Source organism: Dendropsophus ebraccatus, chromosome 1 (genome assembly GCF_027789765.1).
Source record: "Dendropsophus ebraccatus isolate aDenEbr1 chromosome 1, aDenEbr1.pat, whole genome shotgun sequence".
Taxonomy (NCBI): Eukaryota; Metazoa; Chordata; class Amphibia; order Anura; family Hylidae; genus Dendropsophus; species Dendropsophus ebraccatus.
The window spans coordinates 195,977,104-195,993,658 of record NC_091454.1 but is presented as its reverse complement, the minus strand read 5'-3'; the positions used below and the strand labels follow the sequence as shown (position 1 = coordinate 195,993,658).

At 45.2% G+C, this 16,555-nt stretch overlaps 1 protein-coding gene across 3 annotated transcripts; it reads right to left on the bottom strand.

Moving 5' to 3' along the window:
• Nucleotides 1-3,391: 3,391 nt before the first annotated feature.
• On the bottom strand, nt 3,392-14,110 carry LOC138766130 (WW domain-binding protein 1-like). 3 transcript variants are annotated; one of them, XM_069943492.1, is made up of 4 exons: nt 13,855-14,110; nt 7,163-7,265; nt 5,186-5,347; nt 3,392-4,140 (listed from the first exon to the last, which is right to left on the bottom strand). In XM_069943492.1, the coding sequence occupies exons 1-4, from the start codon at nt 13,981-13,983 to the stop codon at nt 3,764-3,766; spliced, it is 771 nt and encodes a 256-aa protein (XP_069799593.1). In that variant the 5' UTR covers nt 13,984-14,110; the 3' UTR covers nt 3,392-3,763. The 3 variants fall into 3 exon arrangements, with proteins under 3 accessions (XP_069799593.1, XP_069799608.1, XP_069799601.1); XM_069943507.1 differs by lacking the exon at nt 13,855-14,110 and adding an exon at nt 7,569-7,622; XM_069943500.1 differs by lacking the exon at nt 13,855-14,110 and adding an exon at nt 7,356-7,489.
• Between the last annotated feature and the right edge of the window lie 2,445 nt (nt 14,111-16,555).

Below are 16,555 nucleotides of genomic sequence, written 5' to 3'. Positions count from 1 at the left end.
CACAAGTGGCCATTTGTAGGGATGAGCAAATTTATAGTAGGAACGGCGGTTAGCTTGTCAGCCAGCTGCTTTTGAACTCTGCAGCTCCACTCCAGGTACCTGGAAAAGCTGGATGCTATCCTTGGAGAAGTTTCTCAGGACTGTACCCAGCTTTTCCAGGCACCTGGAGTCTGGCCTGTAAACCATGGTGATTTGTAGTAGGACCACATACCAGAGGAATAGCTGGCTGGATATATCCAGTGTGCAGAAAACATCCAACCTCTTCTGCCTGGAAAATGTATAAGACCATAGGCTGTATCCATGTTTTCCAGGACTCCCTAGGGCTGAACTCAAATGCAGAACGATCAGACTTGAGCGTGCTCGAGTTGCGCTTATCTCTAGCTAATCTATACATGTACAGCTTCAGATTATTTTGCCGAGTTGAATGTGGCTTGCAAAGTAAAATAACTGGGAAAATCTGCCATAGAGGTCTCCTTGTCTTTATGGTTATATTGTGTTTTCATGTAACTGGGCCAAAATGTGGCTAGCGGAAAATGAAGCCAATACTGAACATAGTAACCACTTTCCATGAGACTACAACATGAACAAGAGGCATAAATAACTCTAAATATATTGTTCTTGGGGAAGATCATGATGACAAGCGCTTCAGCTGCACTCGGGCATTCTGGGCCTGCTTTGCAAATACAGTGGTACCTTGGTTTAAGAGTAACTTGGTTTAAGAGCTCACAGTTTTTCAAAATTGTTACTCTGTTTAAGAGCATTGCTTTGGTTTAAAGGGGAACTCCAGGTAGAGGTTAAAAAATATGAAACTTCTGCAGAAGCATAACACATTACTTACCTGTCTATCCCAGCTTTGAGACTACCAAAATCCATTTGTTTGGGGGGGGGGGTATTCTGTTTTGTGTTTCTGTCCTTCCTGGTTTACCATTTCCCAGAATGCAATGCTTTCCCTCAGCTGATCATCAGTCCCCACCCATTACAATTAGTAAAATTAGTGCTGCACCTGCTTCTGGCTGGTCTGAGATGGTGAATCAGTCAGGGGATTGGTGGATCCTGCCAAGCCGCCTGTCTGCATCATCAATACACAATGTGAGAGAGGCATGGGAGATCTGTCTCCTAGGGGGGGGGCTTCACTTCACTTTTTTTCCACTTCCTGGATTTCTATCAGCTAACAGTGTGACAGAACCATACATATACAGTAATACATTGTATAGACACATCTATATAACTTTAAAGGGAACTAATCACAGCAAAAATCCACCTAAAAATAAGGAAACGTGCTGGCACATCACCCAGCACGTTTCCCAAACATCCCCCTGTACCCTCCGTGCCCCCCTCCATTAGTCAGTAATCTTACTTATAAGAACTCCCACGCTGTATGTAAATTTCCGCAAAGTAGTCAAGGTGGGCGGAATCAAGTCACCGGTCCTGGGCGTCTGGAATCGCTGTAATCACGGCCAGAGGGGTGTGATTGAAAGGTCTGCGTTCAATCCACGTAACGTGGCACTTGCGTTCCACATCAGCGGCGCCGTACTGCACATGCGCGGACTCCGGAAGATGTCAGCGCTGCGTGCGGATGACGTTGGCGAGCCACCGACGTGGAACACAAGCGCCGCCTCACGTGAATGGAACGCAGACCTTTCAATCACGCCCCTCTGGGCGTGATTACAGCGATTCCAGACGCCCAGGACCGGTGACTGATTCTGCCCACCGTGACTACTTGCCGGAAATTTACATACAGCGCGGGAGTTCTTCTAAGTAAGATTACTGACTGATGGAGGGAGGCACCGAGGGTACAGGGGGATGTGTTGGGAAACGTGCTGGGTGATGTGCCAGCACATTTCTTTATCTTTAGGTGGATTTTCGCCGTGATTGTTCCCTTTAAATGTACTTTTAATAGAAAACATGTTTTTCTTATCCGGAGTTCCCCTTTAAGAGCTCCCTGTACTGGGTGGGAATGCGAATGGAGACAGGGGCATGGTCTGCATAGCGGGGTCTACAGCCCTGTACTCTGACCCAGGAAGTCTCAGTCACCTTCCAAATCATTGCAGATCCACTTCAGGCTGGGGCTTACATCAGGGGACAGGACTGTGGAGGTAATCTCTCCATAGCTGTAACCCCTCTCTCTCCGGACAGAGAGCGCTGCATGTTTGTGCCCACATCTGCCCTGCTCATTCCTTCATTCTCCCTGCAGTCTCTGTCCGCCCTTGTGTTTCCTATCCTCTCCATAACTGTACAGTAACTTATAATATCACATATTCTGCTGTTTCTAAATGTTTGTTTCATCTGTTTTACATGTTATTCAGAATAATAAATCATTATTTTTGGGGTGTGGAACCAATTGTCTGCATATCAGTGATTTCTTATGGGAAAACTTGCTTTGGTTTAAGAGTGGATTTGGATTACAAGCATGGCCCCGGAACGAATTATGCTCGTAATACAAGGCACCACTGTATAGCAGTCTTATTAGAACATAATTATGCCACAAACATCTCCTCCTACATTGCTATAGACTTAAAGGGGCACTCCGATGTCAGGTAAGAAAACAAAACATGCTGCAGAATCAATAGCATTGCTTACCTTTCTAGCTGTTCTACAACCAACAAAATACATTAGTTTTGTGGGGCTGAACTATGTCAAAAATCACTACTTCCTGGATGGACAGCCCTCCAAACAGTTTCCTGCTCAGAGCTGCTGCAGAACGGTTTTTTAGACAGCCATTGAGTCAGTGAGTCTGCAGCAGCTGCTGTATTCATCTCTCTGTTTGTTCCTCTTCCTGTGGCATTGTTCAGCACGCTGCATGCTGTATATGCACCTCATTCTTTCCTAAATGTCCCAATTAAGATAAAAATTTATATCAGAACTAGGGGAAGGAGAATGAAAACATAATAGGTATGGAAAGGATTGTTAGTCTCAGAGGGGGGATGATTCAACATGTATTTTACCTGACTGGAATACCCCTTTTAGGATGCTTTGAGGCTTCCATATAGAGTTCACACTGCAATTTACAAAGGATCTTATTTTTACGGAGCTGAAAAAAATTCTGTGTTCTTTAGTACATACACACAAGGATCCTGGGGTGTTCTCACAAGCTCCAGCAGAATTGGAGATCAACTGAAAATATATCTGAGAGAGTGTCAAACTCAATTTGAACTGCTGAGACAACACCACACTGAAAATGTAAGGACTATACAATTTCCTGTCAGAGAGTCAAGCAAAGACACAATGCAATGTATTCAGTACAATCTGTGATGACACTATTAGTAGGTTGTAGCTTGGGGTAATTTAACAAAATACAGTTTTCTGATCCTGGAATACCCCTTTAAATATGACAACAGGCACAGCTAGTAACCCCCCCCCCCCCCTTAAAAAAAAAAAAACAAGGCTCCAATGTTGAACTAAGCTGGTTTATTTCTCAGTATTCCCTTCTGTTACATCTGTCTGTCATGTGAATACGAGATTACTTTAGGCGTCCTGATGTCTATAACAAAATGTGTCTAACGTTGTACAAAAAATAATAATAACAAGGAAACAAAAACTTGGATTCTTCATGAAATCCGCTGACAAACATACAAAACAAAGTGCAAAAGCTCCTTAAGAAGATGCCATCAGTGCAAGGATAGTGCCAGGAAATAGAGGGTTGTCAGGGTTGGCGAGGCCTCTGCTCCCCCAGAGTAACAGCCCTTGGAAGTAAATGTCTTTGTGATACAGCCCCTTATCATCCTATATGCCCACTACAGTCTACAGACCAGAGACAGATTACTTATTCCCTGGCAGATGACGTCTCGGTCTCCACACTGACATATTCTCTTGGACACAAGTCAGTCTCTTCTTCTTTCTCACAGGGGCAGGCCACCTTCTCATCACACAGTACAATCCCAGAGTCCCCAGTGACATGACGTCTTCTCTCTAAGGCACTTGAGCTCCTCTGGTCTACATTGTCATGTTGCTGATGTTCTTCTGCAGATCCCTCTGCTGCCTCGGGGGAAGGGTCCTCTCGGTGAGACCACGCCATGGGACTGACTGGAGCATCAAGACCAGTGGCAATCTCATCCAAAATCTCACAATAAGGTGGTGGAGGTGTAGGAGGGTCTTGCGTCACTTCATCGTAGGTAGGCAGCTTGCAGGTAGGCCATGGCTCTGTAAATGAAGGTACAAAGGGCTGAGATGAGAATGCAGAGTCTATGCACAGTACTGAGATGAACCTAGTTATACTTAAAGGGGATACTCTGGCCAAAGCTCGCTTGCTGTGCACCTCTGACCACCAGAAGTGTTGACCTCTTGTGAAAATGCTCAAACTTATGCATCCAGTAGTATCGTGTCACCTGTGAGGGTCACAGGGGGAGGCGAGACTAATGGCTCAGTCCTGTTGGCTGTACACCTGCTTATCGCGAGAATACAACATACAAGCGCTGTCTGTGAAGAGGAGGGTGGCACAGAAGAGACGCCTACTGCAAGATGCCCAAGCTGACGTCACGCCACAATATGGCGGCTCTGGTCACAAGAGGTCAACACTTTTGGAAGTCAGAGCTGCACAGTAAAAGAGCTTTGGCCGGAGTACCCCTTTGAAGAAGTATTTTCATCAAACATTTACAGAATAGCAACAGCAGGGATTGGGAACCTGCAAGCCCTACCAAGGTTACAAAACTACAATTCCCATCATGCCTAAACAGTCGAAGTAAAAGCTTTGGCTGTCCAGCCATGAAGGAAATTGTAGTTTTGCATCAGCCGGAGGACCAAAGGTTCCCCATTCTTTACCTACAGCATATGCCACAAATGTGGCATCGGTGTCGTATTACATCTGCAATAGTATATCTGCCCCGCAATGTGTTTGAATGGGTTATTTTCATATTGGTGGGGCCTGTTCGACTTCTGGTCACCTGATCTCCTGTCTTCTTCCCACTTCTGAGACAAGCGATTGAAGCAGGACCTACCCACTTACTGCTGAGGTCAGTGACTGACTAAGCATGCAGGCCCTGTTCCAGGGGCTCGTCTTGGTAGCAGAAACAAGATAGGGGATTGGGGAATTGAAAGGAGCTGCAGGAGACAAAGGGTAGCTAAGTATAGGTTTTAGGGTTTTTTCCCCCCTAGCCTCCAGGATTATGGGAATTTTTTGAAGGAAAATAGCCAGTTATGTCCGGATCAGGCCTATGTCATATATGCAATGTGATATATAAATGGATACCTAAGGCAGTGGCAGCACATGCTGAAGGAGCGACCCCCTGGTAGGCCATGAGGCTGATCTCACGTTGTCTCAGCTCCTGTTGATGTCTCAGTTTAACCCTACGGTGACGATAAGCACAGCAGCACCCGGCCAGAATAATAAGAGTCCACGCCAACCAGAACCCTGAGCAGGAAAGAGGGACAATTACATGTATGTAGCATCAAAGGCAAAGCCTTCATTTAGTATACATATATACTTTATAACAATTATATTTATTTATATAGCACCAATATAGTCTGCAGCACGTTACGATACACAGGGAGCATGTGCAGACAAAGTCAGACATTACGGAGGAGCAAAGTAATCAGCAATTCATACAAGAGGACTGAAGGAATGAAGCTCACAATCCTACAATTTTTTTAACAGCATTTAGTGACATGCTTTATGGCAAGCCTCATTAATATAGCCACAATAAACATCTCCAGACCCTATTTTTTGTGGGCACACTTGTAAGCTTGCTCTATGACCTCTGTGACCTGTGCACAGACCATTCCACAGGGAGCAGAGGCTGAGTTGCTACTGTCTTTGCTATCTATCTGGTGTCACCTTACCCTGTAATTCTGTACAGATGACTACCCAGCAGCCTCCTCCTTATTATCACAGACAGAACAGGAAGTCTCACCTTAGTTTTAAGCCTAGTGACCAATATGAAAACTCCAAGATTTCAGGATTATTTTAGAATATAGATAGTAACATGCAACTTTTGAAAAAAAAAAAAAAAATTCTGGGGAAAAAAAATCTGTTAACATAAAATTTTTATTTAGGGTACGTTCACACATACCGGATCCGCAGTGTGATTTCTGCTGCTAATCCACAGCAGATTTCATCTAAATAACTGAACACAGCATCAAATCTGCACCATCAAATCTGCTGCAGATCCTGTACGTGTGAACACACCCTTAAAGAGACTCTGTCAGTGCGTTTATGGTGTCCTTTGTCAGGGTAGCATAAACTAGTGACAGGGAAGCTGAACAGAATGATGATCCAGAGATATCCTCCTGAATAACATGGATAATAAGTAGTCCTCTTCATTATGTACATGAGCTCAGTAGTCCTGGATATTCATGAGAAGCAGAAAACTCCGCCCACCAGCTGCTGATTGGCATTTATCTATCTGTGCTGTGTATAGGCAGTCACTTGTCAATCAGCAGCTGGAGGGCGGGGGAGGGTTGTGGCAAGTATCCTATTCTCCTGCATATTAGGAGAACAGAATGATGTAAGTAATACACTGACCTGTTCAGAATTTATATCACTAGTTTATGCGGCCCTCATTTAAGGTAGCATAAACCTAGTGACAGGTTCCCTTTAAACAATAGGTCATTTCCTGATGACACATTCCCCATAAAACTGTGGATATCGGGGACTAGTGTGATTCTCTGGGGTAATACATTTCAGAGATCTAGTGCAGCCCGAGAGGCGGCTTATCTTCTCACAGAACACTGACATAGGAGTCTATGCAAATCCAACAGGTTTATCATCTGCTTATTGTGCAACATCAGCTTACTTCTACATGTACTGACTTTTCTCTACCAATATATAAGAAAATGAAGTCTTCCCGTCCTGCTTTTTTAACATTGTCCAACCTCCCTCAAACCCTTATGGTGCCCATACACATTATAGTGAACCTAAACCCGTTGGTGGTCTATGGCAGCCTCCAAACTCTCCACCAACAAATGATATTGGTGGAGAGAAGGGTTGGGCATGCTGAATTTCTGCTGCCTGGCCTTTTTGTTCTAGGAGGGATAAGCTGGTGCCAGATCCATAGTTTACCTGCAGATTTCCCCTCCACATAGAGAACCATGAAATACATTGATCTCATCTACTTTTTTTACGTGTTGTCCCAATAAGTGATAAAACATTGCACCTAATGACAGAATCCCCCCTCTATGACCCATACAAAATCCTGTATATTGAGGCGTAATAGTAATCCAGACTTACACCACAGCTCATAGTAGTACGTGCAGCATTCAGTGTCCCCGCAGCAGTATCCAATCTCACATCTGTAAGGCTTCCTATCTTCTCCAAGGCAGAACTCCCGGCCCTGCAACAAGATCATACAGAGAAGCTGTCAATGCAGAAAGGAGGATACAGGCACATATACAGAAATGGCTGTGACGCTGGTCTATTCCACCTGCATGTCGGCTTTAGCTGAAGGTGTATGGTAATTGACTGGAGGCGGAGGTGATGGCCTCTGCACACAGGGCAGCTTCATTCTCCTCTTACATAAACACATGATATCACACCAGGCCCCTTTAATTATAAGAAGGATTTAGTCCCATCCCAAACCAAGGAGCGTAGAAACATGCTCCTGCCTGTCTACTAGATGTGTATCGGCATTTCTTACACAGGTCAAGAAGTTCTTGTGAGCGTTGCTGTAATACATATAGGACTGGCTGTATGACTGTAGTCAGGTAAACGTCCAAAGAGCGGCAGCAATAGCTGATGAAATAAGAGGCGGTTGTATCTTTACCCTATACGAGTCATGACTAGTGCTGGCCATACAGGTCAGATGTCGGAGGAATACTCGGCTGAGTGTGCATGTGTTATAAATGAGGGGAGGAGGATAAGCTGCTGCCAGTCACCTCTCATCTTTCCTGATAAGCGATAGGGCATGTCGAAATCCAATAACCTGATTCTTCTCTATCCTGGTAAAAAGTTGGGAAGCCATCACACATAGATTAGAAATGAGTTGCAAAATGTTGCAAAACTACAATTCCCATTATTCCTGGCCATCTTTCGGGCATGATGGGAATTGTAGTTCAACATATTATACAAAATAGTGAGAGAAAAAATTGGTGTTTAATACACTTGTACCTGTGTACCTCCAGACCGTAGTCCTCTGTACTAGTTCCTTGAAGATCCTGCGCAGGACACCAGGTGGACGGGTGAATGTAGCAGCATGTGAGCTAATATGTCTCAGTACCTTGGAATAGAACTCTCTTGCATGGACTTATGGCCAGAGTTTGTGGATTTCTTTCTCTGAGGATCCAGTAGTACAGAGGACTACAGTCTGGAGGTACACAGGTACAGGTGTATTAAACACCAATTTTTTCTCTCACTATTTTGTATAATATGTTGGACTGAGAAGGATATGGTGGACGTTCTTTAGTGAGAATTACCGTTTGGAGATATACAGGGCAGTTAGCTGCTTTATGTAGGGAATTGTAGTTCAGCAACAGCGGGTTGGCGGGTTCGGCCAATATTCATCTACAGTGGTCCATCAAGTTACAATATTACTTGGTCCAGGGCAACTATTGTTTGTTAACCCCTTAAGGTCAAAGCCTATTTTCGTTTTTGCGCTTTTGCTTATTCCATTTTAAGTTTAAAAGTCCATAGCGCTTGCATTTTTCACCTAGAGACGTATATGAGCGCTTATTTTTTGCGAAACCAATTGTACTTTGCAATGACAGGCATTATTTTTCCATAACATATGCTGCGAAACCGGAAAAAAATCATTTGCACTGTCAAATTGAAAAGAAAACGAATTTGTTTTGATTTCGGGGAGTTTTGCATTTACGCCGTTCGTCCTATGGTAAAACTGACTTGTTATGCATGTTCCTCAAGTCGTTACGATTACTATGATATATAACATGTATAACTTATATTGTATCGGATGGCCTGTAAAAAATTCAAACCATTGTTAACAAATATACGTTCCTTAAAATCGCTCCATTCCCAGGCTTATAGCGCTTTTATCCTTTGGTCTATGGGGCTGTGTGAGGTGTCAGTTTTTGCGCCATGATGTGTTCTTTCTATTGGTACCTTGATTGCGCATATACGACTTTTTGATCGTTTTTTATTACATTTTTTCTGGATTTGATGCGACCAAAAATGCGCAATTTTGCACTTTGGAATTTTTTTGCGCTGACGCCGTTTACCGTGCGAGATCAGGAATGTGATTAATTAATAGTTCGGGCGATTGCGCGCGGCGATACTAAATATGTTTATTTATTTATTTATATTTATAAAATGGGAAAAGGGGGGTGATTTGGACTTTTATTAGGGGAGGGGATTTTTTTATTAATAAAAACACTTTTTTACTTTTTTTTTACTGTAACTAGAAGCCCCCCTGGGGGACTTATATATACACAGCACTGATCTCTCATAGAGATCAATGCTGTGTATATACACAGCAAAGATCAATTAGATCGGTCATAGATTACTATGGCCTGCTGCAGGCCATAGCAATCTATTGCCGAGCCGGGATCAGCGTCATTCCGACGCAGAGGCCCGGCACGGGCAGAAGAACGGATCTCCCCCCCGCGATCGCATCGCGGGGGGGAGATCCGTCCCACTAGACACCAGGGACGTGCGGCGCAGTGCCTCTAAGTGCAGCTGTCAGGTTTGACAGCTGCATTTGAGGCTTAATTAGCCGGCGCGGCAACGGGACCCACGCCGGCTAATAGAGGCACTGCCCGGCTGCACGTGTCAGCCGGGATCAGCGCCGTTCAGAGCGGGGTCCCGGCGGGACCCCGCTCTGAACACCCCGAGCGGCACCATGACGTATCAGATACGTCATGGGTCGCTAAGGGGTTAAAGAGGTTGTCCCCTATCCACACGAAAGTAGGGGGTCAGGTCGCTCACCGATCTCTGTATTAGGCCCCGCCAGCTCTGTTATGAATAGATCAGCGGGTCCGGTATGCAACCCGCAGCTCTATTCATTCCTATGGAGTGAGATAAACAGCAGAGTACTCGAGTTTTACCAGTAAAATGGCCACTTTTATCGGTTAATCATGTAGTTATTCTCAGGGCTGTGGAGGTGGAGTCGGAGCTAGTTTTAGCTGGAGTCGGCGTTTGATTTGGAAAAAAATGTACCGACTCCAGCTTTAAAAAAAAAAATCTTTAAAAAATGTAGAATTGAATTTTGATATGAATTTTACAAGTCTTGCTCATGAATATATATGTTATGAGCAACATTCTAAAAGGACACTGGCCCTATTACATAAGGGCGGTCATGGAAAAAATGTCGGTCACTATTTGGCAGTTTGTTTCTGAGCTGGAAGAGACCATTGTGTGGGGGGAGATCTGTGCTGTTCTCTTCCTGGATGCTGGATGACTGTATATGAGCAGCAGTGTAAGATGAAGATATCCTGTGTAATATAGAGGAGGAGGAGGAGAAGACATAAGTAGTGTAGCAGTAACCTCTGTGTGGTGTTTTCTCTCTGGGAGAAGATTGTGTGTTTTTCTTCAGTGTTCCATGGCTGCAGCTGTATGTGAGTGTCTGTGAGTGTGTGCGCGCACTATAGCTGCAGTAGGCTGTGTGTGTGCTATGACTATAGCAGGCTGTGTGTGTGTGCTGTGGCGGCAGCAGGCTGTGTGTATGTGTGCTATGGCTGCAGCAGGCTGTGTGTGTGCACACTATTGCTGCAGCAGGCTGTGTGTGTGTATGCTATGGCTACAGCAGGCTGTGTGTGTGTGCTATGGCTGCAGCAGGCTGTCTGTGTGTGTGCTATGGCTGCAGCAGGCTGTCTGTGTGTGTGCTATGGCTGCAGAAGGCTGTCTGTGTGTGTGCTATGGCTGCAACAGGCTGTCTGTGTGTGTCTTCTATATCACTATGTGTGACCCCTTGTATATCACTATGGCTGACCTCTATATCACAGGGATCTGGCATTGTTAACAGTGTTTCTTTAAGTATGGTTAATATTTAGTTAGAAACATAGAATGTTGTCTGCAGGAAAAGATCACCTGCTCCATCTAGTCTAGTTGTGAGTAGTTCAGGACATGGAGGCTGGAGACTGGCTGCATCCACTGCACACAGGAGAAGCTGCTTTATATCTTTCCTTATTCACTCAGAAGTCGCCCCAGGATCATGTAGGACATTAGGGAGAAGCTGCTGAGCCAGTGTGATAAATAATTCCCCTGGTATATGACTGGCCATTTATGAAGGAGCAGGAGTCAGTCGGGAGTCGGTCCTGATAAAATTCAGGAGTTCGAGTCCGAGCTGCGGCTTACTGACTCCACAGCCCTGGTTATTCTGCAGATTCTGAGTCTGTAACATTGTATGCCGAGTCTGGTCTCAGGTCACGATGCTGCAGCAAAGGCCGTACATGGTTTCCAGCTACTTGCTGTAAAACCGTAGCGATTGGCTGTAAACCCTGAGCACCTACCATGGCTTGACTCCATCATACCAACGTACATTATTAGGACTTTTTATGATTTAGGTCTAGTAACTAAAAGGACAAACCCTCAAAGTCTATAAGGAGAACTGCGTCCTACAAGATTGACCCACTATAGGTCGAAGCACGTTATAATAGACTTCTATGGACATTTTCCATTAACACCTGTAAACATTACTGATATTATTTCATTCAACGCTGCATTTTGCAGTGGCCGTCAAAAGGACTCGGTGGCATCCATCATACATAGGCAACCAGGTACAGTATACTGCTCTATGGAATAATGCAGCGGATCACCCTGCTCCATAAAACAAACCCTGACAAGACTTTGTTGTCATAAAGCAGGGGCGTCTAACATCAGACCTTCATCTGCAGTCTGGATACAGCTGAATATTATAGTGAGGCATAGAGCCCATGGACTACAGCTCAGCTTTTGTATCCAAACCTGCTTTAGGATGGAAAAACCCCTAGTAGTGCCCCTAGACAATCTGCAATGGTGACCAGGGCTAGATGATGCTTCTTCTGCTGGTGTGTAGCCTAGAGAACATACAGGGAGTACACCAGGGGTACACTGGGGGTGGCTACTGGTACCAGTACTGGGGTAGGTTTTCTGTGACCATTGGAAGGTATGTAAGCTCTCTGTGACTTGGGAACAAATCTGCCAATACAGAGGTAGTAGGGGGACTGATAAGGAGAGGGGAGGGCTGCTGTGTCTGACATGTAAGGCCTAGGCAGTAATATAACATTGTGTAGCTCATTCCTTAAAGGGGTATGCTCCTCAAACATAACTTATGATATGTTGCTGCCCATGGTGAGACTAACAATTCCTTCCATATTTGGTATTATCTATTCAATCTCCTTCCCCCAGTTCTGAGCTGCTTTCTGCTGAAAACACAAAAATCTGCGTGTGCGCTTTTCTCCCCCCCCCCCTTTCTGAGATGGCTGATGTAATAATGTAGCTTCTTTGTAATGCTGGGAGGGTTAATCAGAGTGAATTCATCAGCAACTTGACCTCTCAGAAGGGAGGGGGAGATGGAGAGAAAAGCTCACACACAGATTTTTGTGTCTTCAGCAGAAAGCAGCAGCTGAAAACTGGGGGAAGGAGACCAATTAGATAATAACAAGTATGGAATGAATTGATATCTCACCATGGGCAGCAATATACGAAAAGTTATGTCTGAGTGGAATACCCCTTTAACCTGGCAAAGCTTTGCTCATCTTCTATAAATAAAAGAACATTAGACGTCACCTCACATGACCCGTATAAAGCTGCATTTACTGGCAGTTTTTTCCTGACACTGCAGACCTATCCCTGGCCCTGACAACACAATGTAATTACAGTTCTGCTCTATAGAAGTGCTCCCCATCCTTTGGCTTTACAGCTGTAGCTAATACTAGGACTCTCATCCTGCCCCTTGTCTCATCATGATGGGAGATGCAGTTTTGTAACAGCTAAAGGGCCAACAGATTGGGAACACTGCGCTATTGCAGGGACAAGGAACCTGCAGCCCTCCAGCTGTTATAAAACTACAACTCCCATCATTATGCCTAGACAGCCAATGCTTTAGCAGTCCAGGCATGATGGGAATTAAAGGTGAAGTCTGGTGTTTTCTAAAAGTGGACAGCCTCAAGGGGAGAAATTGATTTAAAGTAACAACTTACCTCTCCCCGTGCCCGCCGTTAGCTCTGCGGCCACGGGACCCACACTGGGCTGTGGGATCTCCAAGGTGTCCATGTCACGACCAGGCTGATGATTGGCCGCTCAGCCAGTCAGTGACTGGAGCAGGATGCCACTCCGATCACTGATTGGCTGAGCGGCCAGTCCATCAGCCAGGACAGGCATTTTACCCCGAGTCGTGACGTCATCCCAACTCAGGGGAAAATGTCTTCCATCTGGGGTCCTGCGGCTGCTTCAGCCCCTCACCACGGGCACATGGAGAGGTAAGTTGCTATTCAAAATCAATTTCCCCCCCTCCAGCTTTTAAAAAACACCGGACTTCTCCTTTAAGTGAAAGTCTATAGGTGATAGTGGAACCGCAGATGGGGAAGAATAGACATTTAGAGTCTCCTAGGCAGGTGGGATATCCATGGATGTCAGTGTCCATGGAGGTCGGTTACCATAGAAACCGACCAGTCCTGCTACCTGTCCTAATCTATGGCAGGAGGCGCAGTGTTTTTCGTAAGAGGACACTATACGTGCTGCGGCCATGGGGTGACATTGTGCTGCATACAATCACATGGTCTTGCTGCATGATATATAATAACCCCCTATAGGTGCAGTATGTATATTCAGATAACCAGGACACAGTATATACCAGTATATATAATATATACATACAGCAGGGCTCTCACATGTACACTAGACCCAGGAGATACAGTAATGACAGCAGCCGGCACGTCCCCTATACACGTCTATAGCCAGGCTACAGGCGCACACCAGCGCTCCCCTCCAGCTACACACAGAGCACACAGTGTCACATACAGTCAGCCGGAGCACACAGGAGTAGTACACACATAGACTGATCCTCTCACTGCCAGCTCTTCCCTTCTCATCTTTCTCCAGCCGCAGCTACTTCCTGTTCCTTCTCGCTCAGCGCTATGATTGGCCAGCCCCAGGACTTCCTGCTCGGTGATTGGTCGCATTTATCAGGTCCCGCCTACAAGCCTTATATCTTTCTTCGTGTGCAGCTGCGAGGCTGGACCGCTAGATGTCGCCCTGTGGATAGAGGCGGCAGGTAAAGGTTGTGACTTCCATTGTTCTTCAAGGTAGTGAGTGTATGGAGCGGCCCTGTAATATTTAGGCGTTGTATAATGGTCTTCCCTATAATATTAACACACAATATAGCGTTATAGGTTTTCAACAACAACTGTACTAATAGCATGGCCCAGCTTTATCATAGGCTTTAGGAAGAGGTCATTTTCTCATGACACATCGGGGGGAGGGACATATTACATCCGGCAGAAATCAGCAAAAAGTTGCAATTTCTTTCCTGGTTTGCGCAAATATTTCAATGTTTTTCCATTAGCTCAGTAAACACTTGTCGAATGGGCGGGGCTTAGTGCAGAGAGGACCCCTGAATTTAACCCCTTAACAACTGCGGGTGTAAATGTACGCCCCCTGAAGCCCATGCGTACATTTACGCCCGCGGTTTCCCCGATCGATACACACACAGCGATCAGGGAAACCACGGTCGTAAATATATAATGTATAGCAGGCCATCATAGCTTGTCGGTGGTTAACCCCCCCCCTTTCCGGGTCATCGCCAACCGCCATTAGTGTCCTGGATGGGGGTGGCCACAGTGCCACCCTCACGATTGCCGTGATTGGCCAGCCATTACCGGCCGACCCATCAAGGTGATTAAAGTTTTCCTGGCTAGGTGTTTATAGTGTAGGTGCACAATACTCACCTGATCCGGGCGTCCCGCTGATCAGCAACTCCTCCTTTTTGGTGTATGGGTTCCCCCCCTCCTTTTTTTTTCTTTCTACATCCTACCGCCACTGTCTGCTGATAAGTGCGCCATTTATCAGCAACTACTTTCTTGGCGTAGGGATATTTTTTCTTACTGTAAAAAAAAAAACGTAAAAAACACTACACCACACTACATGGAATAAAGTTTTACACTACACCGTTACACATTTACATACCCCATATACTAATCTCCATATAAAGATGGCCCCCAGGGTGTTTTCGGCGCCGGACGCATACGTTATTATTGCCTCCGACACCGTAACAGCCAGTGAGGATAAATGGGGGGATCCTTTTTTCCTTCATTCATCCTCATCATCCTCATCCAGTGACATGTCTGGGGGTAGCGTAGCGTATGCTGGCCCCCAGACATGTCTTTTCAGCCAGTACCGTCCCAATAAGAGACTCTGTGAGAGTACCTCAGGGTACACTTACAGATTTAGGGTATGTGCACACTGCGGAATGGCGAAGGATAACCCTTTGTGCACCCCTTGATGACAGGCACATTTGTGCCGTGAAAGTGAAAAAATTAAATTTTTCACTTTCACGTCACATTGTTCCACATTTGTGCCCGTCACCAGTGGGGTCCATATCCCCGCTGCCCCCCTTGTTAGATTCCTTGAGGGGTGTAGTTTCCAGAATGGGGTCACTTGTGGGGGGTTTCCAGTGTCTTGGCAGCACGAGGGCTCTGTAAATGCGACATGGCCCTTGAAATCCATTCCAGTGAAATCCAGCTTGCAAAGGCCAATTGGCGCTCCTTCCCTTTGGAGGCTCGTCCTGCGCCCCCTTGGCACTTTATGTCCACATGTGGGGTATTTCCGTACTCAGAAGAAACTGCGATACATGTTTTGTGTTTTTTTTTTTTCTTTCATCCCCTTGTAAAAATGAAAAATTGAAGGCTAGAACAACGTTTTAGTGTAAAAAATTTCATTTTTCATGCCATATTGTTCTGAAAATCTGTGAAGCACCTGTGGGGTCCAGATGCTCACCGCACCCCTTGTTACATTCCTTGAGGGGTGTAGTTTTCTAAATGGTGTCCCTTTAGGGGTGTTTTTTAGGTTTTGGCACCCCAGAGCCTCTGCCAACCTGAAGTGGTACAGTCAGAAATGACCAAATATAACAGAGGCGTTGAAATTCACTTGGCGCTCCCTTGTATCTGAGGATTGTGGTTGCGTCAAATAGCGCAATAGGGCCACATATGGGGTATATCTATAAACTGCAGAAACGGGGCAATCAATATTGGGGTGCATTTCTCTGGTAATAGGTTTATAATTATGAAAAATATTGGATTACAATAAAATCTCTGCACAGAAAATAAAAATTTTAAAATTTCTTACACACTTAGCTTTTATTTCTGTGACTCCCCTAAAGGGTTAAAAAACTTTCTGGATCTGCTTTTGCAGAGTTTGGGGGTGCAGTTTCTGAAATGGGGTGCTTCGTGGGGCTTTCTAACATACAGGCCCCTCAAATACACTTAAGGCTGGGTTCACACTACGTATATTTCAGTCAGTATTGTGGTCCTCATATTGCAACCAAAACCAGGAGTGGATTAAAAACACAGAAAGGATCTGATCACACAATGCTGAAATTGAGTGGATGGCCGCCATATAATGGCAAATATTTGCTGGTATTTTAAAACAACGGCTGTTATATTGAAATAATGGCCGTTATTTACTGTTATATGGCGGCCATCCACTCAATTTCACCGTTGTGTGAACAGATCCTTTCTGTGTTTTTAATCCACTCCT